At 46.7% G+C, this 23,234-nt stretch overlaps 1 protein-coding gene across 1 annotated transcript in view; it reads left to right on the forward strand.

Annotated features, from left to right (window-relative positions):
* Nucleotides 1-479: 479 nt before the first annotated feature.
* The window catches only part of RBM19 (RNA binding motif protein 19), a 114,197-nt gene continuing 91,442 nt past the window's right edge, over nucleotides 480-23,234 (forward strand). Inside the window, exons 1-16 of the mRNA XM_063143893.1 lie at nucleotides 480-621; nucleotides 1,683-1,865; nucleotides 2,607-2,738; nucleotides 2,943-2,981; nucleotides 4,393-4,597; nucleotides 7,282-7,574; nucleotides 8,671-8,751; nucleotides 9,220-9,298; nucleotides 11,243-11,314; nucleotides 12,305-12,505; nucleotides 13,399-13,529; nucleotides 14,809-14,930; nucleotides 16,857-16,953; nucleotides 17,490-17,600; nucleotides 20,321-20,521; nucleotides 21,784-21,900. Of these exons, the coding sequence (XP_062999963.1) occupies nucleotides 586-621; nucleotides 1,683-1,865; nucleotides 2,607-2,738; nucleotides 2,943-2,981; nucleotides 4,393-4,597; nucleotides 7,282-7,574; nucleotides 8,671-8,751; nucleotides 9,220-9,298; nucleotides 11,243-11,314; nucleotides 12,305-12,505; nucleotides 13,399-13,529; nucleotides 14,809-14,930; nucleotides 16,857-16,953; nucleotides 17,490-17,600; nucleotides 20,321-20,521; nucleotides 21,784-21,900 (2,100 nt within the window). The 5' untranslated portion in view covers nucleotides 480-585. The remainder of the gene's footprint in view (nucleotides 622-1,682; nucleotides 1,866-2,606; nucleotides 2,739-2,942; nucleotides 2,982-4,392; nucleotides 4,598-7,281; nucleotides 7,575-8,670; nucleotides 8,752-9,219; nucleotides 9,299-11,242; nucleotides 11,315-12,304; nucleotides 12,506-13,398; nucleotides 13,530-14,808; nucleotides 14,931-16,856; nucleotides 16,954-17,489; nucleotides 17,601-20,320; nucleotides 20,522-21,783; nucleotides 21,901-23,234) is intronic.

The raw sequence follows: 23,234 nt of genomic DNA on the forward strand, positions 1-23,234 counted from the left end.
AGGGGTGGGCAGGGAGTAAGTGTCCAGATTTTTTTGGTACTTCAACTCCCAGAAGCCACTGCCAGCATGATTAATGATCAGGAATGCTGGGAGTTGAAGTCCAAAACTCTTGGAGACCTACTTTCTGCCCACCTCTGCTCCTAAGGCAGTTTCTCTCTATCTGATGCCCTTCAGACATGTTAGACTGCAACCGCTCAGCATATCCACTCAGCATGGATGATGGGTGTTGTAGTCCAAGTTAGAGAGGGAAAGAGACTGCCTTCTGGGGCTCTTGTGCTATGTCTTTGCATGGGTCGCCCGCAAAAGTTCCGTTGAGAACCCGAAGTGTGGGTCGGGAGTCATTGATCTCCGCATCCCCTTTGGGCGATTTCCTGACCTTCATTTCTAATCTGGCTCCCCTGTGGCGAAGAGGAGGCGACTCCCTCAACACGCAGGCGCACCAGAGAGGGGGCGGTCCTAGCCTCACGTGATCGCGCGGAGAGCGCAAGATGGCGGCGCCCAGTGAGCGGCGTGACTGCTGGGCAGCGGTTCTGCATTGAAGCGGCTGTGCGGGGTTCTGGTTCCGAGAAAAGGAGTCTTTGCAACATGTCGCGGCTTATTGTGAAGAACCTGCCGAACGGGGTGAGAACAGCTGGGCAGGGAGGAGCAGGGCTAGTGCGTGCCTTCCCCAGCCTGCAGCCCACCAGATGTGTCGGACTACAACTTCCATCATTCCCAGCCATCAGGGCCAATGTTTCGGAATGCTGGGAGTTGTGGGCCAAAACATCAGGGGAGGACTTGGTTGGAGGAGGCTCTCTTAGATTAAGCAGTAACATCCTGTCTTGCAGTGCTCTTACCATATTTCTTTGTTTTTATTTATTACATGTTGATACTGCCCATCAGCCGAAGCTCTCTGGGCAGCGCACAATTAAAAAACATAAGAATATAACAGGTATAAAAAGTTAAGGCAATATAAAACCAACTACATTAAAAGCAATATATACAAATGACACCTGCTGAAATTCCCCTTTCAAAACAACTGTTAAAAATACAGGAGCCCTGTCCTCCTTTTCATATGGTCACCCTATGTAAGCCACTTGGGGTTCTTAGTAAGAGGAAAAAAGGTGGGATCTAAATGTAATAAATATATAAGGAAAAAAAGGAAAGGAACCTCTCGTGCAAGCACTTGAGACATTACTGACTCCTAGAGGGACGCCTGCGTTCGCTGATGTTTTCTTGGCAGACTTTGTAACGGGGTGGTTTGCCATTGCCTTCCCCAGTCGTGTTTACCTTTCCCCCAGCTAGCTGGGTACTCATTTTACTGACCTCGGAAGGATGGAAGGCTGAGTCGACCTGAGCCGGCTGCCTGAGAACCAGCTTCCGCTGGGATCGAACTCAGGCCGTGGGGAGAGTTTCGGCTGCAGTAACTGCCGCTTATCACTTTGCGCCACACAAGGCTCATATAAAAGCTAGTGAGAGCATGTGTAAAAAGGTATGTCTTCAGGAGACATTTAAAAGATATTATGTTTTCCTCCTCCCGAACCGCATGAGGGAGGGTCCTCTTCTGAGGATGAAAGACCTTTACTATAGAACCTTTATTTGCTGAGAAATGTTTTAAGACCCAATGATGGTGGTCACTATTGAGGTTTTTTGGGGTGGTTGGGAAGGAATAAGTAAACCACGATCCATTTCCTCCTCTCTAGATGAAGGAAGAGCGCTTCCGGGACCTCTTTGCCGCCTTTGGGACACTGACCGATTGCAGCCTGAAATTCACCAAGGATGGGAAGTTCCGCAAATTTGGGTTCATTGGCTTTAAATCTGAAGACGATGCTAAAGTAGCCTTAACCCATTTCAACAAAAGCTTCATAGACACAGCCAAAGTCACGGTGAGGAGCCTTTCAGGTCCATCATAATGCAGCTGTCTCTGATCAGATGCTCTCCAGATATGTTGAACTAGTACAAGGGTGGAGAACCTCAGGCCTGCAAGGGTCAAATCCGGCCCTTCTAGGGACTCACTCTGGCTCTATGGGCTTCCCAAGATGACCACACACCCTTTCCCTGTTCCTACCTTCTTCCCCCAAATTCCCCAACCACTGATCAGTGGTTTTGTGGCTTCTGTGCAGTTTTTCTCCATTCTAAAAGGTTGAAATGCCTTTCCTAAGGCTGAGTTGCTGGCAGTAAGAGCTTTTAGCTATAATGTGCTGGTATTTTTGGCCTCCACCCCTGCCAGAACTGGTTTGCTGACTTTGAGATAAAGTATTTCCCCCTGCATCTGTGTGAAAACAGTATTCTCAAAGAAAATGTTTTTCAGAAAAACGTGGTAGGTTACCAGTTGTTTTTGAACAGTAGCAATCCACAACAGGAAACTCCTCTTTTTTTTAGTTGTACTCCATTATCTAGTGCGCATTGGCTTTATGCTTTTGTTAACTGCAATCTTAAATATATTATATTAAATAACAAGACATGTTCAATGTGTTTTTCAGCTTTTATTTTTACAACGTCAAAATGCGTGTAAGACCTGCAAAAGGGCATTACTTCTCTATTCCCACTGTTGAAGCCATGAGCCAAGCATGCATTTAGAGGAGGCAGTAAAATCCTGCATCCTCACAACTCTTGATTCTTTTCAGGTTGAGTTCTGTAAGTCTTTCGGGGACCCGCTGAAACCCAGAGCTTGGAGCAAACACTCCCCAAAGCCTCCGTTACTAAAGGAAGCTTCTGAAAAACCCACGAAGAGTTCAGGGCCTACAGAAGCAAATCAAGTAAGACATTATTATTATTATTATTATTATTATTATTATTATTATTACTGCCACTGTGCCAAAAATACCCCGAGGAAAGACCTCTGGCATTCTGCATTCTTGACACTGTCGCTTGTTCTCTTGCAATCTGTCAGGCTGTTAATTGCTCCTAACTTCTCCTGCCATTTTGCAGCAACCCTGTTTTTGTCTTTTCGCCCTCCCCAGGATAAAAAGAAGAAGAATCAGGCAGTGGAGTTGAAAGAGGCAAGTCTGGGCCTTTTGAAAGGGCAGGGGCGTCTGATGTGCAACAGCACAGTACAAAGATGACTTGGTACTCTGATAAACGTTTTCTGCAAGCATGGGACTGGGAATAAGGATGGTTTGAAAATTGCCTGGCCTTTCTTGGCTGTGCTTCCTTTCTAAACGCGATGGTCTCCTCTACACATTCCAAGCATATTTGTGGCTTGGAAGCAGCAGCACTGACACCTTGGGAGGGTCTGCTAGGCCCAGCGTGTCAGGGACCTCTTTCAGGCTGAAGGCTGGATCTGTTTTGGAGAAACTCTTCTTCTGTTGGCTAGGGCCATAATATCAAATGTAGCAGCCTGTTGTAGCTTAAAGAGCCAGCGTGGTGTAGAAGCTAGAGTGTAGGACTGGGAGTTGTGAGATCCAGGTTCTAGTCCTTGTGCAGGCACGGCAATTCGCTGGGTGGCTTTGGGCCAGTCAATGACTCTCAGCCCAACCTACCTCACAGAGTTGTTGTTGTGAGATAAAATAGAGAGGAGATCATGTATGTCACCTTGGATTCATTAAGGAGGTGGGGAAAGGCAGGTTATAAATGTAGGAATAATAAAGCTCTTATAGCCACTAAGGGAAGGCTTAGGCATTCTGGCCTTTTAGAATAGGGGTGGTGTTGGAAACCTGCACAAAAGTTGGAAAACCACCAAGTGATCAATGATCTGGGGAAAGAGAGTGGTCATCTGGGCCTCCAGGAGGGCTGGATTTCACCCCCATGGAGCAAGTTTGTGTGGGTGAATCAGCAAGCCGTTCTTCTGGCATTAGCACATGGGACAGAAACTTCAGACCCAGGGGCCAAATTCATACTGGAAATCATATGGGTGCTGTATGCATCTTTTCATTTTAGACACTAAGCATTGAGTATGAGCTCTGTTTCACCAGGACGTCTGTGCTTTATCATCATAGCTTAGTGGTAGAGCATTGTGGGCAGAAAGTCATAGGTTCGATCCCTGGCATCTCCAGGTAGGGCTAAAAAAAAAATCTGCCTGAAACCCTAGAGAGCCACTGCTGCCAGTCAGTGTAAGCAGTACTGGGCTCAATGGACCAATAGTGTGACTCAGTAGAAGGCATCTTCCTGGGTTCCTATATTTTAGCCTTGAAGCTACCTAGACTGTGTCAGTTCATTGGGTCAGGCAACCTTTTGTCCAGCCTGTTTTGTCTACTTCCCAGTCTCGGGCTGGGGTCTTTCTCAGCCCTGATGCCTGAGAGATCCTTAAACACACTCACACACAACTTGGAGATGGCAGGGATTGAACCCAGGATCTTCTGTATGTAAAACATGTGCCCTGCAGTTAAGCAGTGATCCCTTTTATAAACTTTGGGATCCATTCTTACCTTGACAATTTCTCTCATTCCTCCCCCTGTTTGCCTCTTCTGTCAGCTGGAAGGAGAAGAGGCGTTTCAAGACTTCCTGGCGGTGCACAAGAAACGGTCTGAGGTGGCCACTTGGTCCAATGACACAAAATTGGAGGTGCCCAAGAAGAGCCCGGCTAAGCCGGTGGATGATTATCTGAACTTCGATTCGGATGAGTCAGGGAGCCTCAGTGAGGAGGAAGCCGAAGATCCAGAGGATGGAATTGCCCAAAGTAAGTGATGGGTCTCGCTGATGTGACATCTTACGAATGGCGTTTTGGTTTGCCTTTTTAAAAGAGAGATCAGCATATCTCAGAACAATGAGGCATGCTTCCATTTGTGGTCTGTCTCTCCCCAGAGATCTTACGCGTTCTGTTGGGGAAGATAGGTAGTGGAAGGTGCTATTGGGCATCTGGAGATTAGGGTTGGCCTTGGTAGCCAGCCCAACCTTGCCATTGCCACAATCCTCCCTCCTCCTAGGAGGGACGTGGTTGCGACTGACATTATGTCAAACTTATGGGGGTCTCAAGCCAGAACAAAAGGACCACAGAAAGGCTAATATAGTCAATTGCAAAGCTAATATAGTCAATTGCAAAGCTAATAGTGCCAGCATAAATCAAAGTGTAATTATACTTTATAATTACGCTTTGATTTAGGCTGGCACTATAAGCCTCATAATTGACTAGATTGTATATTTTTGTAGGCCTTTTGTTCTGGCTTGAGATTTCCTTGGAGGGCTCTCCTCCCTTTGCCTTATTTGGAACTTTGGACCATAGCAGTTCCCTTGAGACTAGGTCAAAGAAATACTTAAGGTCAACACAGGTAGTAAAAAAGCTTACCACCAGGAAATGAAGTGGATTTCTTTGCTAAGTGAGCTAACACTCAGCAATGGTCTAAGGTTGAGCGGCCAGCATTAAACCCAATCTGTTCCTCATCTATTATACCTTTATCCTCCATCCAAGTGAAAAGTTTACATTTTAAATACCTGGTGTAAAGTTTCTCAATGACTGAGAGAAGGCAGGTAGGACCCATCCAGCTAATTATCATCCTATCACCTTTTTTTAAAAAATAGGAACTGTAATTGCTTTACTTTATCTGGAATCTTTTTAAAGGAAGTGAGGCAGCTGGCTACTAGGAGGAGGGCTTTCTCTGCTGTGGCACCCCAGCTGTGGAATGAGCTCCCCAGAGAGGTTCGCCTGGCACCTACACTGTACTCTTTTCATCGCCAGCTGAAGACCTTTTTATTCTCTCCGTATTTTAACACTTAATTTTAACTTAAATTTAAATTTTACTGTTCTAACTCTGTATTTTAATCTTATATCAATTTCTGCTGCGTGGTTTTATCCTGGTTGTGCTTTTTATACTTTATTTTGTATTTGTGTTTTTAGACTATTGGTTGTTTTATTATGGTTTTAATTTTTGTGAGCTGCCCAGAGAGCTTCGGCTATTGGGCGGTATAAAAATGTAACAAATAAAATAAATAAAATAATTTTTCAGAGTTATTAATAAAAGCAAGTAGAGCTGCTAATAGAGGAACCTACCATTCTGGATTAGATTTTTTAATAGATCAGGGTTTAGAGAATCTGGACCTGGAGTTTTGAATGTTGTTGATGATGACACTTATGGGGGTGACTTCCTTCTTCACCAGGTCAGAGCTGGGATGGGGGTTTGTCTCCGTTGTTGGACATGATCAGCAAGGAGGGGAATGTTTTGCTGACGTTCTGAGGATCAGTGGGGTGCCAGGCAGAGTTCCCATCCTTCTCATAAAAAGAAGAGTGGGACTCTCCTCTCACCCAGATGACAATTGGGTGATGAGGTTGAGGTGGCATAGGTCCATGCTAAGTGAGGCTAGGTGGATTAGAAAAGGGATTTGTTGAATATCACACCTATGCTGCATAAACTGCACTGGTTGTCCATATGTTGCCATGCTAGGGCTAAGATTCTGGTACTTGTTTACAAAGCTTTGACAATTTAGGACAAGGATACATAAGAGATCCTGTGATCTACCAGCCTGCTCAGTTGCTGTGCTCCTCAGGAGATGCCCTCTGGGTGGTACCCAAGATTTCAGAGCTTCAATCTCTCATGGCTCAAAATAGGGCCGTTAGTGTTGTTGCGGCCACTTTCAAAACCTCCCTAGCCCCACAGTTTAGACAGGTGCCAATCCTTCTGGGTCTTTGGCCGATATTGAAAACATATTTCTTCAATGAAGTATCCCCAGAAAAGTAATATTGTCTTCTGTATTCAATAATAATGCACAAGTCAGTATCCAGTGTTGGTAATTTGCTAGGGAATGACCGCTAGGGCAATGGGAAACTAGCACTGGTTAGAACAACCCAGACAGCTAGTTGAAGGTACCACTTCCAGAAAGGGACGGTTAGGGACATCTGAGAAATTCACAACTGATTCAAATGAGCTTGGATCTCTGTGAATCTGACCTGCGGATTCCTCAGCAGACTGGTTTTTCCAAGTTGCATGGATTCTGCTGACTTGTCGGCCATTTTTTTTAACTTTTAGAGGGAATTGTGTAAATCTGCACTTACGCAAGTGCGCATTGACATAGTTGTCGTACAAAAAAATCTGATTCCATCCATGAATGGATGATGGAATGAAAAACACCCGGCAATATCTGATACACAGGCTGAACAATATCCATACAGGTCAGCAGAGCACTCTTCTGCAAGTTCTGCTTCCCATTCTAAAAGTGGTAGTTTCAGCCAGTTTCTTCCTTCCAGCTCTGCCGCTGTCCTATTCTTTGTCCTTGGGCCTATCCCTTTCCCCTCTTGAATCAAGCTGAAGTCATATCAGTTTGTATGCATGTCCTTTTGGTCAGTTGCTAATCCCTCCCCGCCACCACCCCCGCCCTGAAGGATGTCCCCTCAGCAGCAGGTGACACACTGTTCTTTTTCCCAACCTGCAGAGAAGGAGAAAAGTTCCAAAGGGAAACCAGCAGCTAGCCAAGAGCTCTCGGACATGGACTACCTGAGATCGAAAATAGTGAAGGATGGGGAGTCTTCATTGTCTTCTGCGGAGGAGAGTGAGACTGAGGAGACGGGCAGCGAGGATGCTGCTGAAGGAGAGGAGGAGAAGGTAGAGAAACCCAGTCACAAGCGATCCGCTGGTTCTGGTCTTACAATGGAATCTGGACTAGATGGAAAGATCAAGGGCCAGAGAGGTGCCACAGAAAACAAGACCCTGAAAGCCACATCCCAGGTATGTACTGACCCGACCCTGGACACGATCGTGGAGTCTGTGATCCCCAATCTGATCCCTTTCAGATGTTTTGGACCAATTCCGATCTGCCCGGCCAGTGGTCAGGGATGATGGGTGTTCTAGTCCAATCCGCAACCAAACATATCCGTTTATGGAGGCACGCCAGTGTTTCTGAGGGTGTTGAGACCCGATGGACCCAAAACCTTTTTCATATGAAGCAGGAATGTGTACAATTTAAAGCACAGGGTAGACACGCTGGTTAAAACCTCCAGTCCTCACTGTGTTTTTTTTTCCTTCTTGAAACTGCTGTCTTTGAAATAGAAGTGGCTTAGCTTGATGGAGGAAAAGCAATGGCAGTGGTGGGGCTGGTGGATCTGTATAGGAAGGGGCCAGTGTCAATAAGGCCCTGCTCCTGTGTCCTAGCTGATTTTACTTACCTGTAAGACATGGAGTAAAGCTGCACTGGTTGATCTTAAGAGTGGGGAGGAGCACGGAGTAAAAGCTCCTGCCCACCTATGACTGAGAATTCCCCGACTTCTTCATTTTATGGTCTTGTTTTCCCCGTCTGTCCACCACCTCCTTGTGCCTTGAACACATCACTCTCTTAAACAATGACGTCACCGGAAATTTTGAAGTGCAGAAGCTCATCTTCACTGTCCATGGATTTACAGGTGTTAAATTGTTTGCATTAAGAACATAAGAAGAGTGCTGCTGGATCAGGCCAAGGGTCTGTTTAGTCTAGCATTCTGTTCACACAGAGCTAACCAGCTGTTGATGGGAAATGCAAAAGCAAGATCTGAATTCAACAGTACCCTCCTGCCCATATTCCCCAGCAACTGGTGTACCTAGGCCTACTGCCTCTGATATTGGAAGTAACACATAGCCATCAGGACTAGTAACCATTTATAGCCTTCTCTTCCATGAATTTTTCCAATCGCTTTTCATAGCCTTCCAAATTGGTGGCCCTCAGTACATCTTACGTTCTAAGGCGGTTTCTTATGTTGCAGTTCTTCTGCCTAGAAACGTTACAAGATGAAGCTCCAGGGACACTTCTTTTACTATGGTGTTTCACTGACCATTTGCATGTCTTGGACAGGTAAAGACGCCAGCTAGTGCAAACGAGCCCACCACGCCATACACAGTGAAGCTGCGGGGCGCCCCATTCAACGTCACAGAGGTGAGCCACCTTTGCATTCTATCTAGGATGCTGCTGTGAGGATTGCAGCTTAGCTCAGAGGGAGAAAAAGGATGCTGTGGGGAGGGGGGGGTGGCAGATGATGCTGGCATCCCTGCTAATAAAGTGCCAGTGCTGTGTCCCTAAGGGTCTTCTTGCTCCACTGCATCACTGTGTTGGCGTGTTCAGTACAACTGTTATCCTATATAAGCTCTTGAGATAGAGCAGTCTGTTAAATGCATACACTCTTGGGCCAATTGTTCAGCTGCATAAAAATACACTGGAGGAATATGATCTCTACATGGAAAGAGACCCTCAGTGCCTGGCACCAGGCACTTGAACTGTCGCACCTATAATACGGGGAAACTAGCTTGAATGTGATGGTAGTAATTTGGGAGGATGGGTGTGAAGATTGCAATGTGAGCTCTATCAAGCGCTCCGTTAACTGATTCAAATTTCTGCTGTCGGCAGCAAAACGTCCGGGAGTTTCTTGTGCCGCTTCGGCCGGTGGCGATCAGGTTAGCCAGGAACGCCCATGGCAACAAGACAGGTAACAGTTGGTATATTGTGTTTATGGGATGCTTTTTGGGGGATGCCATCTGTCCTCTGGCCATTGAGTCAAGAACACAGGAGGCTACCATGTACAGAGTCAAACGGTTGGTCCATCTGGCCCGGTCCTGTCGACTCTGGCTGGAAGCAGCTCTCCAAGGTTTCAAGACAGGCATTTTCTTGCCCTCCCTGAAGATGCCAGGTATTGAACCTGGGACCTTCTGCATGCAAAGCAGGTGCTCTGCCCCTAAGCTACGGCTCCTCCCTTTGAGTCATCCTTGCAGGCTGTATGTAGCTGGGTCTGTGGCCTTGTATTTTGTTTGGTTGTTTACGGGAAGCGGGAGGCAGTATTGCAGCAACCGGTTCCTATTTAACTGGAAGTGTCATAGTTTGTGCTATCCTGCACCCAAGCCTGGCCCGGGATCCAGAGACTTATCGGTCCAGTCCTCTGGCTGTGAGTCGCAGTCCAAGGCTGCCAACACCTTGCCCGACTATATGAAGGAGACCCTCCAGCCCAATAAGCAGAGAGCAATACTGCAAAGGCAGGCTTCAGAGTCAAATGACTCCAAGCTATTGAGCACAGTAATTTGGAGGACCACATGTAGGATTTATTAAAATATCTGTATTCTGTCCTATATCATTGGGATCTCAGGATGGCACACCGATAAAATCAAACAGTATAAAACAATAAATAATGTATAATAACTTCGGCTATTGGGCGGTATAGAAATGCAATAAATAATAAAGAATAATAATAATAATAATAATAATACACAGCTGAAAACGTATTAAGCCATTAACAAGCTAAAACCAGGAGAAAAATTACAAGCCATCAAAAACAATTAAAACTATGTGAAACTTTAGCTCTCAAAGGCTTTGATAAAAAGCCATGTTTTAACTTGGTACCGAAACGAAGCCAGTGTTGGTGCCAGTTGGGCCTCCGAAGGGAGGGCATTCCACAACCGGGGTGCCACCACTGAAAAAGCCTTATGGGTAGACATTTATTTAAAGCGTTTCTTGGCCACCTTCCAGGGCGGAAGTCCTCCCAAGAAGGTTTGCAACAATAAAATGCATGCAAACAGCTAAAATATTAAAAACAATAAAAAAATAAGCACAGTAAAATAACAGTAACAGCCGTAAAAGCCAACAATAAAACCAACGAAAACAGTGACGGCGATAGCAGCAAGAACAGCAGACGTGCAGGATTGAACTCCAAATCTCAAATGTTTGGCATGGAAGTTCTCTGTCCTGTCTAATCCTACTGCCCCTGATTTGGGAGATGATGTTTCAGGTAATCAGTCAGAATCAGATTCAGAACTAGAAGATGCAGTGCCAAACACCAGCCAGCCTGTACCAGTTGGGGAGGAAGTTCTCACGGGTGAATCCCCAGCTGGAAGACAGCCCTCTCCAGAGCTTATCTCCTCAAGGCCAAATCCTACACACTCGGTGGGAAGTGAGCCTTCTTCCGGAAGTGAGCATCCCGACAAGCTAGCTGATGCTAGGGTCCACCAGAAGCTCAAATACACGGCGTGGAAGGAAGGCGTGAGAAAGTCAGTTCGGTTACACCAGAACCTGCCTCTGCACCAAGCTCTCTGAAGTTACGGGCATTTGAGAAGTGGCTTCCTATTCTTCTTGGAGCTGACAATTGTCTTGCTTAGTTTACATAGTTTTGCCTAGGGGGACGTTTCCAAGAGGTTAGACTCTCTTCAGGTAGAAGAGACGCTTGTTGCTTAATAAAAGCTTTGTGGATTACTTAGCAAGCCTCGTCATTTGCCTCCTATCGAAAGCAGGAGTTCTCTGAGAAACACGACATTCTCGAGCCCTGGATCAGAACCCTTCCCTATTCTTAGCTCGGTCTCAATCAAATGTTTAACCTGCTGTTATGAGTTCTGCATGATGCTTAATAAGGTTCCCCTGTATGTGTGTGTGTTTCCCCCCCTTCCAGGTTACGTATTTGTTGACTTTAACAGTGAGGAAGAGGTACAGAAAGCGTTGAAACGAAACCATGAATACATGGGTACGTATCCAGCTGTTTTGTATGGGGAAGGGATCTTCAGAGCTGGTTACTTTCTGAGCATTATTCTTAGGGTTTGCCACGTGGTTTTCGTGCCCTGCGTCTTTTTTTGTTTTGATTAAATTTTTGTAGCTCTTCCGCGTGAACCATTCCGGGAAGTAGCGTTGGCCAATTTTGCTCACTTGTGTAGTTGATCAACATCTGTTAGAGACATTTTCATGGCAATACATTCATGGTCGAACCAGTGCTTGGATTTTTTTTTAGTGTAGAGTTTTGGTGGAGTGTTGGGTTTCAGATGGGTTTTGCAAGAGCAGAATTATATCTTGGAACAAAGTAAAAACTATTATCGGTGTTCACACATTATTGTCTTATGGGATATGCTGAAGATGTTCTGAGATTTCAGCTGTCATGGCCGACAAAGCCCTAACCCACTTGAAACCTGAATACCTGAGAGAGCGCCTTCTCCTTTACCAACCTGCTCGGTCGTTGAGGTCATCAGAGGGCATGCTCCTGACAGTTCTACATGAACCTATGGCCCAACTGGAGTCCACCTGGAGAAGGGCCTTTAGTGTGGTGGCTGCTTTTCTATGGAAGTCCCTGCCCCAAGAGGTCAGGCAGGCCCCAACACTGCATTTCTTCCGGTGCCTCTTGAAACCCATCCTATTCCAGGAAGCGTTCCTTAATTGACCAGCCACAGTTGTTATTGGCATTCTCTTTTTAAAACAACAACTTTAATATGGTATTTAACCTTTTTCATCTTTTACTTGTTTGGCCCTTACGTTCACAGCTCCGGAATGCGTTTTAGATGTGGAGCGGACTACAAATGTGGTCAAATAAATAGAAATGACATCCCATGATCCCTTGCCATTGGTTAGGCTGGCTAGGCCTTATGGGAGTTGTAGGCCGAAACGCCTGGAGGGCCTTAGGTTGCTCACTCCTGGTCTAGAGGTGTTGTTGGTTGTTACTCTTTGTGCTGTGTTCTCTTCCTGACAGGAGGACGGTACATTGAGGTTTTCCCTGAGGAGAGCTTTGCAAAGAAAAAACTCTCCTCGAAGGGCCCGGGCCAAGCCTGGCAAAGGGCCAAGAAGGACGATGAGGAGGAGGAAGATCTCTCTGAGTCGGGGAGGCTGTTTGTTAGGAACCTTCCTTACACAAGCACAGAGGAAGATCTGGAAGCCATGTTTTCCAAATACGGTAGGCAGCCCTCCCAAACTCGCCTTCCCAGCCATCCCTTACCCTTTCTCCAAAGGGTTGCTAATACTCTTAAGGGATCTGTGTGGATCCTGGGAGCAGAGAAGAGCAGGATGGAGGCAGTACAGTGTAGTGGTTATTAGGATCACAGGAGCCGGGGGAAGGGTGTATCTAACCCCCTGCTCCTCTGCTGCATCCCTAACAAAAAACGCTCCTTGAAAGGTGCTGTTTGCATGGGAAGGATATTGGGGAATGGGAGGGGGGGCTTTCCCTCCCCAGTTTAAATGCGAAGAAATATTTAACATTGTATCTGGTTTGGCCTTGAGTTCTGAGCTTTGCCGAGAGAAACGCCTCTCTCGCTGCCCTGTCCGACTTGGTTTGAAGCACCCGGAGGTGCTAAAGCCAGCAAGGCACGTTGGGGAGCAAGGATTTAGCAGCTCAGGGCCAGTCCAGGCAAAGGAAGTCCAAGTTAGGGTGCTGAATAGCCAGGCATGTTAGCCCAGGCAGGGTATTTCAGCACCTTGGCCAGCTCCGAATTAGCTGAGACTCAAGCAAGGGGAACTGTTGATCCCGCGACAGTCAAAGGCTTATTTAAGCCCTATAAAGGCCAGTAGCTCAAGACCTGTAGTTAACTCCACCCCCTCAGAGAAGCGGGTTGTTTCTTAAAGGGCCACTGCCTGATTAGTAGCCTCTGGCTTCTATGGGGTTGGGGGTGGCTGAAGGCTGGAAGTGGGGAATGTCCTCTTCATCTAAGGAGTCAGGTAGAGGTCTGGAATGCCCTGGCTTAGCAGGGGTTGGTTTAATGGAAGGAGTCTGCTCTTTCTCTGAGTCCTCTTTGGAGCTTGAGGACGGGTCAAGGCTGGGGAATAAGACCAACCTTCTCTCTTTCTCTGCAGGCCCTCTCTCTGAGATCCACTTCCCCATTGACGGTCTGACCAAGAAACCCAAGGGCTTTGCCTTCGTCACCTATATGTTCCCTGAGCATGCCGTGAAGGCCTTTGCAGAAGTGGATGGACAGGTTTTCCAGGTACAACCGCTTGGAATGGGCCACAGCACAGGCTCGGGAGGGGCTGTATCACAGATGGTCTCAGGTTCAATTCCTGGCCTCTCCACTTAAGAAAAAAGTAAAAAGGGAGGTGAGAGAGGTGATCATTACCTATCATCTTGGAGCGCTGCAGCCAGACAGGATTGACACAGGGTGGGTAATATTTTTGAGTTGGGGGGGGGCACAATAGCCCTCATAGAACCCTTTGGGAGCCATGCATCCCCCCATTTGTACTCTGCAGCCACACTTGCAATCTTGATAAGGGTCATTGGAGTGGGGGGAGGATAAAGCCTCCTTTCGCCCCTAATGCAAAAAAAAGCAAATGATATTTTGAGCTGCATTAATAGAAGTATAGCTTCCAAATCGTGCGAGGTACTGGTTCCCCTCTATTCAGCCCTGGTTAGGCCTCATCTAGAGTATTACATCCAGTTCTGGGCACCACACTTCAAGAAGGAGGCAGACAAGCTGGAGCGTGTTCAGAGGAGGGCAACCAGGATGATCAGGGGTCTGGAAACAAAGCCCTATGAGGAGAGGCTGAAAGAACTGGGCATGTTTAGCCTGGAGAAGAGAAGGCTGAGGGGAGACATGAGAGCACTCTTCAAATACTTAAAAGGTTGTCACACAGAGGAGGGCCAGGATCTCTTCTCGATCCTCCCAGAGTGCAGGACACAGAATAATGGGCTGAAGTTACAGGGAGCCAGATTCCGGCTGGACATCAGGAAAAACTTCCTGACTGTTAGAGCAGTACGACAGTGGAACCAATGATCTAGGGAGGTTGTGGGATCTTCCACCCTAGAGGCATTCAAGAGGCAGCTGGACAACCACCTGTCTGGTATGCTTTAAGGTGGATTCCTGCATTGAGCAGGGGGTTGGACTCGATGGCCTAATAGGTCACTTCCAGCTCTGCTGTTCTATGATTCTAATGGAGAGAGAAAAAAGCCTTTTGATGTGCAACATGGTGCAAGAGAGGAACCCTATTTTGCTAGGAAAAGGTGCTTATCAATAGCGACCCTTTTCGGACAACACGCTTAGCCACGGCGGTTAAGCGTTTTGAGCTCAACATTATGGCTTAGCGTGCCGTGAGAACCATTCCTAACCAGGGTGGCTACATAACCACAGTTTAAACCTGCTCACTAATTTGCTGCGAAAGGGTTAGCAGCCTAACCATGGCTTAGGTGTGTCGTCTGAACGAGCCCATTACTTTTCAGTGATGGCAAGTAGCTTGAGCGAGAGATCATGGGCTGTGTCTGCTGTCTCTTAGGGTCGGATGCTGCATGTCCTGCCCTCCACCATTAAGAAGGAAGAAGGGGAGAACCCCGATGCCGCGGGGACCTCTTCCTACAAGAAGCAAAAGGCGTCCAAGGACAAAGCCAACAGTTCCAGGTTTGTTCTTAGGGGAAATCGGGGTGGGGGGGAGGGAATGGTTCCCTTTTCCTCTGACTCGCGATGTGTGTAGATGGGATGGCGAGACTCTCGTAAGAATTCGGGGACAGTCTCCTTGAGTTGCACAAGTTCGGAAGAAACCTATTTTTCTAAACTTAATAATAATAATAATTGATACAGCAATTGTACTGGGGCAACAATACAGTGTCCTTTAGTAAGCAAAAGGGGCCATTTACATTTTGTGCGGGGACAATCCTATGGGTTGCTCCTTTGTGAGACGGAAGCCGCCTAATGCACAGGCCTCTGTGTATCCCCTGCCTTGTCGGGCTGAAGGAGAAGCAAAGGGGATCTTCACCTCCCTGTCCGCCAATCGCTGCACTTCAGAATGGGAGGGGTGGAGGCTGGAAGAGGTTCAGGATAGCTCAGATCCTGGCCTCTTCGGTCTCCTCCCCTTCCTGCCCACCAGAACACCCCCGTCCGCCCTCTCTGGGGTTGATTTTCCAGTCTCAGAGGCCAGCCGGCGTGGTTTTTTCCATGATGGCTGTGAGGGAGCAAGAGAGGGGGTCATATCCCAGATTCCCCTTCCAGGAATCGGAGCACTGCCCCCGACTTTGGAGGTGGGAATCCCCAGTATCCTAAAACTTCTCAGACAATGTCTAGGGGCCCTCGGAGTGCTCCCTAAGTATTTTATTTATTTATTTATTTATTTATTTATTTATTACATTTTTATGCTGCCCAATAGCAGAAGCTCTCTGGGCGGTTCACAAAAATGAAAACCATAGTAAAACAACCAACAGGTTAAAAGCACAAATACAAAATACAGTATAAAAAGCACAACCAGGATAAAACCACACAGCAAAATCGATATAAGATTAAAATACAGAGTTAGAACAGCAAAATTTAAATTTAAGTTAAAATTAAGTGTTAAAATACTGAGAGAATAAAAAGGTCTTCAGCTGGCGACGAAAGGAGTACAGTGTAGGCACCAGGCAGACCTCTCTGGGGAGCTCATTCCACAACCAGGGTGCCACAGCGGAGAAAGCCTTCCTCCTAGTAGCCACCTGCTTCACTTCCTTTGGCAGGGGCTCACGGAGAAGGGCCCCTGTAGATGATCTTAAGGTCCGGGCAGGTACATATGGGAGGAGGCGTTCCTTCAAATAACCTGGACCCAAACTGTTTAGGGCTTTAAATGTCAATACCAGCACTTTGAATCGGGCCTGGACTGGCAGCCAATGAAGTTGTAAAAGGACTGGCATAATGTGATATTAACTTATGCTAACCCGTGTTTTGGCTTTTCTTAGAGTCAAAACAGTCTCCTTGACTCTTGACTGGACCAAAAAAGAACCATGCCAAGTCATCCCCACCCACTCACCCCACCCCATTGCTGTGGTTGAAGATACTGGGGATCATAGCAACTTGGAATTTAGATTGCATTTTTTAAAACTTGTGCCAATGTTCTCTGCATGTATTACCTCCACAGTCCTTACAATGTACCCTGTAAGGCTTGGTCAGCGTTATTATCTCCATGTCACAGGTTAAGAGCTAGTGAGCCCTAGGAAATTAAATTCACAAAAGTTACTAGCCTGCAGGGTTTTATATTCACCTGCTAAGAAGTTAGTAGCCTCAGTTTCTGTGCTGGTTGTGGAGGAGGAGGAGGAGAAACCAGTGGCTAGCATGAAAACCAAGAAACCTGGCAGAGGAAGAATGGAATGATTTGTCCCACCACCCCTGGCCTGCTCGCTCGCTCGCCTGCATGGGATTCCTGGTCACCATAGGTGACTAGGCAAGTACTTAAATACAAGGCTGAACTGGTGGTTTACCTCTAAGGTCACTTCATGGCTATGGTGAGAACTGATCTACGGGGTTTCAGCAGATCACATTATTCCGATAAACTAGATCAGGCAGTGTTCTTTCCTCCACGTTTAGTTCTCACAACTGGAACACACTATTTATGGGGGCGAACGCTGTGGCAGACGCTATTGCACAGAAATACAACGCCTCCAAGAGCCAAGTTTTGGATCACGTGAGTTTTCTTTTTTCTTGTACATTTTAAAAAAATATCCCTTCTTTCAACTAAAGTTTTCGACTAAAATCCCTTTCAAAGTCTTTTGTTTGCTGTGCTGTTTTCTTATCGTTTTCTGACCGTTTGTATTCATCAAGATATTCTGTTGCTCTGTGTTCAAAGTTCTTTTTTTTTCTGTTTTCTTTTTAATAGCGTTTTAATATTGTTGTGTTCTGGATATTCTTGTGTTCTTGTTTTACGAGCTGCTTTGAAGTCCTCTGGGAGAAATGCTGCATACAAATAAATGAAGCACATTCATCCTTTTTAAGAGAAAGCAACCTGAGTTCATTGGGCTTTTAAGCCCTGTTGAAAGGCCTGTACTGATGGGGCCATAGGCCGGTCACTTGGGAGGGATTTCTATAAAAGTGGGGCTACCACTGAAAAGGCCCTTTACTCTCATGCCCGCCAGTCTTACCGACCTTGGAGCATGGGCAGAGGCATGGAAACTGGCCCTACTTCTGGAATGTTGTTAATAGTGCCTTGTTCTCTCTTGGCAGGAGGGCAAGGGCAGCGTGGCAGTGAGGGTTGCCTTGGGTGAAACAGAGCTCGTACAGAAGGTCCGCCAGTTCCTGCTAGAAAATGGGGTCAGCCTGGACTCCTTCAGCCAGGTAAGGCCTCTCACTGACACACCATACCATAGCTGCTTTCCCCTCCAGCGTTGGTGTAGCAAAATCCTGGATATTGGATAGCGCGGAATCATTTTGAATGACGTTTTCTAATTCCCGTCAATAGAGTGAAAAAAGTGTTATCTTAAACTAAAATCCATACGAAAAACAAAAGAGTTTAAGGAAACTAATATAAGACAGTATAAAACAATATTCTTAAATGCAAATGGAGCTGTACATACTGAATGGAATCATAAATTCATAAAAATGCTTATATTTAATCATTGAACAAATGTATATGCTTTAAAATTGCAACATAAAATTACCCCCAAATGCATGTGGGTCGAAATGCGTTTGGGGTAATTTTATCTTGTAATTTTAAAGCACGTATGTTTGTTCAATGATTAAATATATGCATTTTTACGAATATATGATTCCATTTAGTATGCATAGCTCCATTTGTATTTAAGAATATTGTTTTATACTGTCTTAAATTAGTTTCTTTATACTGTATTTTGTATTTGTGTTTTTAGACCTTTGGTTTTTTTTATTATGTTCTTAATTTTTGTGAACCGCCCAGAGAGCTTTGGCTATTGGGCGGTATAAAAATGAAATAAATAAAACATTTTCTAATTCTAGGCCAATGCATAGATCCTTTTTTAGGGGGATAGGTACTGCTGACAGGGCTTAATGTGGGAAATCTCCCAATGTGGGGAGTTTTGATGGTGGAAAGCTAGCCTGGAAGGAAGAAGAGATCTCAGCCAGAATTCATCCTGACATGCTAGCTTTCTGTGACCTGGTTCACACAACACGACAGCCCACCATGGCTTAATATATCTGTAGGGGCTGTCATGGAAAGCTGAATTTCTGCATGGCACACACAGGCAACCAGCTTGCTGTGCATCATCTGAACCCAGGCAGCAGAGGTTATTTGAGGGTTAAGCAACCCTTAAACAACCCTACAACAGACCATGGTTTATTTGAGGGTTGCTTAACCTTCAAACAACCTCTGCCACCTGGGTTAAGATGACACAGAAAACCATGTCTAGGGGCTGAATATTCATAATGGCTGCCTGCATGCACTGCAACCCATCACGGCTTAAACCTCAGTGGGCTGCAGTGATCGTGCGAAACAAGACCTGTTGTTTGAGGAGGAAGTTTAGAAGCATTCAAAACTGAAGTCAGCCTTGTGGTGTGAGCTGATGCTCACCTAAAACAGAGTCCCTTCTCCTACTTTAAATGCTTTTGTGATGTTGTTTGGGAGAAACTTTGGTTTGGAAAGAAAGCATAGCAGTTTGTGAATAAATACAGCTGTCATAAGACCGTAAGAACACAAGAAGAGCCCTGCTGGATCAGACCAAGGGTCCATTTAGTCCAGCACTCTGTTCACACAGTGGCCAACTAGCTGTTGGTCATGGACCAACAAAGCAGGACACGGTGTCACAGCACCCTAGAATCATAGAATCATAGAATAGCAGAGTTGGAAGGGGCCTACAAGGCCATCGAGTCCAACCCCCTGCTCAATGCAGGAATCCACCCTAAAGCATCCCTGACAGATGCTTGTCCAGCTGCCTCTTGAAGGCCTCTAGTGTGGGAGAGCCCACAACCTCCCTAGGTCACTGATTCCATTGTCGCACTGCTCTAACAGGCAGGAAGTTTTTTCTGATGTCCAGCTGGAATCTGGCTTCCTTTAACTTGAGCCCGTTCTTCTCTGGGAGGATCGAGAAGAGATCCTGGCCCTCCTCTGTGTGACAACCTTTTAAGTATTTGAAGAGTGCTCTCATGTCTCCCTTCAATCTTCTCTTCTCCAGGCTAAACATGCCCAGTTCTTTCAGTCTCTCTTCATAGGGCTTTGTTTCCAGAACCCTGATCATCCTGGTTGCCCTCCTCTGAACATGCTCCAGCTTGTCTGCGTCCTTCTTGAATTGTGGAGCCCAGAACTGGACGCAATACTCTAGATGAGGCCTAACCAGGGCTGAATAGAGAGGAACCAGTACCTCATGTGATTTGGAAGCTATACTTCTATTAATGCAGCCCAAAATAGCATTTGCCTTTCTTGCAGCCGTATTGCACTGTTGGCTCATATTCAGCTTGCGATCTACAACAATTCCAAGATCCTTCTCGTTTGTAGTATTGCTGAGCCAAGTATCCCCCATCTTGTAACTGTGCATTTGGTTTCTTTTTCCTAGATGTAGAACTTGGCATTTATCCCTATTAAATTTCATCCTGTTGTTTTCAGCCCAGCACTCCAGCCTATCAAGATCACTCTTGCCCATGTTCCCCAGGAACTGGTGTTTATAGGCTTACTGCCTCTGATACTGGAAGTAGCATATAGACATCAGGACTAGTAGCCATTGATAGCCTTCTCCAGGAATTTATCCAAGCTCCTTTGCAAGCCATCCAAATTGGCGGCCATCACTACATCTTGTGGTAATGAATTGCATAGTTGACTCTGCACTGTGTGAAGAAGTCCTTCCTTTGCTCTGTCCTGAATCTCTCCCCAATCAGCATCATGGGATGACCCCTTGGGATCTAGTATTATGGGAGAGGGAGAAAAATGTCTCCCTGTCCACATTCTCCACACCTCTGCCATGTCTCCCCTCGGCCTCCTTTTCTCTAAGCTGTACAATCCCAGCTGTTGTAACCTTCCCTCCTAGGGGAGATGCTCCAACCCCTTGATCAGATTAGTTACCCGTTTCTGCCATCTCTCTCCCTTCTGCCAGGCTGCTGGTGAGCGAAGTAAAACCGTGATGCTGGCGAAGAACCTGCCTGCCGGCACGACGGGAGTAGAGCTGGAGGAGACGTTTGGGGGCTACGGCAGCCTCGGGCGGGTGCTGCTCCCCGAAGGCGGAGTGACGGCGATCGTGGAGTTCCTGGAGCCCACGGAAGCCAAGCGGGCTTTCACAAAGCTCGCCTACTCAAAGGTAAGGGGGAGGAAAGGGTGGGAGGGGGCGCATCCCACCTGGGCTAGGAGAACAGGCAGCCTGTTCCACAAGGAGGTGGCGTAGCCACAGGGCAGTGGTCTGCCTCTGCATTCTCCCGAGACCTGGCACCGCGTGGGACAGCTGCGGATGGAGAGCTTGTGGCCGACATGAGCGTAACTGAGCCGTCCTTAGGCGTGCAGCCCCATGTGGCAACAGGGGAAAAGGATGCGGTGATGCGCTTAGATAGAGGCGTGGAACCACATCCGGCCTTGTAAGCTGTCTGGATGGGAGAGGGAGGGCCCGGGGATCATAGAACCATAGAATAGTAGAGTTGGAAGAGGCCTACAAGGCCATCGAGTCCAACCCCCTGCTCAATGCAGGAATCCACCCTAAAGCATCCCTGAGAGAGGGTTGTCCAGCTGCCTCTTGAAGGCCTCTACGTGTGGGAGTGCCCACAACCTCCCTAGGTTCCATTGTCATACTACTCTAACAGTCAGGAAGTTTTTCCTGATGTCCAGCTGGAATCTGGCTTCCTTTAACTTGAGCCCGTTATTCCGTGTCCTGCACTCTGGGAGGATCGAGAAGAGATCCTGGCCCTCCGCTGTGTGACAACCTTTTAAGTATTTGAAGAGTGCTATCATGTCTCTCCATCCAGACAGCTTACAAGGCCAAATGGGGTTCTGTGCCTCTAGCTAAGTACATCGCCACATCCTTTCCCTGCCGACAGTCCCAGGTTCAAGCTTTGGCATCTCCAAGTAGGGCTGGAAAACCTCCTGCCTGAAACCCCGGAGAGCCGCCTGCCAGTCATTGCTGACAATACTGGGTTAGATGGACCAATGGGAACCAATGAACCAGGGCGAGGTTCCTCTGATAATGACTGGATGGGACCGCACATGTGAGCTAACCTTAGAAGAATCAGAGGTTTATCACCTGCTGTGATACCCTAACTAAATTTGTATAAAGCAATGAGTTCATCTGGTATTTAGGGACAAAAAGACCCCAGCTGAGCCAGACACACACTGATGTATTTAGCAAGAACTCCAATTGAATGTAAAAAAAAAAATAGAAGTAGTAAATATGAGGAGGATCCAACTCTAAAGGGAGTGTATCTCTAATGACTCAGTGTTACTTTATATGTAGTGTTCTAGTCTCCACTGTGGTGGCCCCGTCCTATGGAATTCCCTGCCTCTGGAGATCAGGCAAGCACCAACTTTGGGATCCTAGTATTGTGCTAACAGTGAGTTTTTTCTCTCCTCTCTCAGTTTCGGCATCTCCCTCTGTACCTCGAATGGGCTCCGATGGGCGTCTTCTCTGGCCCTGGGAAGAGAGAACTTGATATCACAGGAGACAAAAAGGAAGGTGAGGTGCAGGAGCAAACTGCACATGGAAGTGGGGTGTGCCTAGGACCCCTCTTTCCATTGCTAAGTGGCAGCTTTTCCGGCCTAAGAATTTGTGTGCTCAAATCTGCTAAAGCAGGATTTCCCTTCTAGAGTACAAGGAACTTCTAAAAGACGGGTTCACACCTCCGACAAGGCAGTGTATGGATTGAGTGTGGGTTGTTCCTGAATCACGGGTTGTTGTGTTGCGCAAACTTACCTGTGCTAACAAACCATGGTTTGTTGGCCACAAACAACCCATGGTTTGTTTCTGGGTTGTGAACTGTGGGATGTTTGTGATTAGCAAACTGTGGTGTTTAACATGGCTAGGTTCACACGGTATGACAACCCACGGTTGAATGACAACCCACAATCTCACCTTCTACTGTCTGGCTTATTTTGTTGTATGAGCTAGGTCAAAGAAACTTTGCTGAAATTGGATTGGATTGGAAATTGGGGTTGGATAAATTCCTGGAGGCGAAGGCTATCCATGGCTACTAGCCCTGATGGTTGTGTGCTATCTCCAGTATTCAAGGCAGTAAGCTTGTGTGCACCAGTTGCTGGGGAACATGGGTGGGAGGGTGCTGTTGCACCATGTCCTGCTTGTTCATCCCTGGCCGATGGCTGGTTGGCCACTGTGAACAGATTATTGGACTAGAAGGACCCTTGGTCTGATCCAGCAGGGCTCTTCTTATGTTCTTATCCTGGGTGGCTGAATGCTGCCAATCAGAATCAAAAACCAAACAGACAAAAAACCCAAACCACAAAATTCCTGCATGTAGAAAATGAGCATGTCAGGGGTGAGGGAATTGTCTTAGTCTAGCCATCAAGTTTTCTGACTGCAGGGATTTTTTCGTATCACTGGTGCACAAAACTTCCTGACTGTTAGAGCAGTATTACAATGGAACCAGTTACCTACGGAGGTGGTGGGCTCTCCCACACTAGAGAATCAGCTGGACAGCCATCTCTCAGGGATGCTTTAGGGTGGATTTCTGCACTGAGCAGGGGGTTGGACTCTATGGCCTTATAGGCCCCTTCCAACTCTGCTATGCTATGATTCTATGATCAGTCCTGTGAACCCCCACCTGCAACCTGAAGTGGTACAGTCCAGACCGAAGTTTGAGTACCTTGGTGAGGACTAGGCCAGAGAAGGGAAGATGGATGGAACCACGAGCGGCACGCACGCGCTTCATTCTGAGCCTCAGATTGCCAAAGTTTGTGCTTTAATAACCTGGCCTTCTTTGTTTCGTTTCTCACCTTGTTTTCTTTTTTTTCTTTAAATCTTTAAAAAGGAACAAAATCTTCCTGTGTGCCCCCTGAAGGAGGCAGGAGAAAGG

The sequence above is a fragment of the Elgaria multicarinata genome, chromosome 18 (genome assembly GCF_023053635.1).
Source record: "Elgaria multicarinata webbii isolate HBS135686 ecotype San Diego chromosome 18, rElgMul1.1.pri, whole genome shotgun sequence".
Classification (NCBI taxonomy): Eukaryota; Metazoa; Chordata; class Lepidosauria; order Squamata; family Anguidae; genus Elgaria; species Elgaria multicarinata.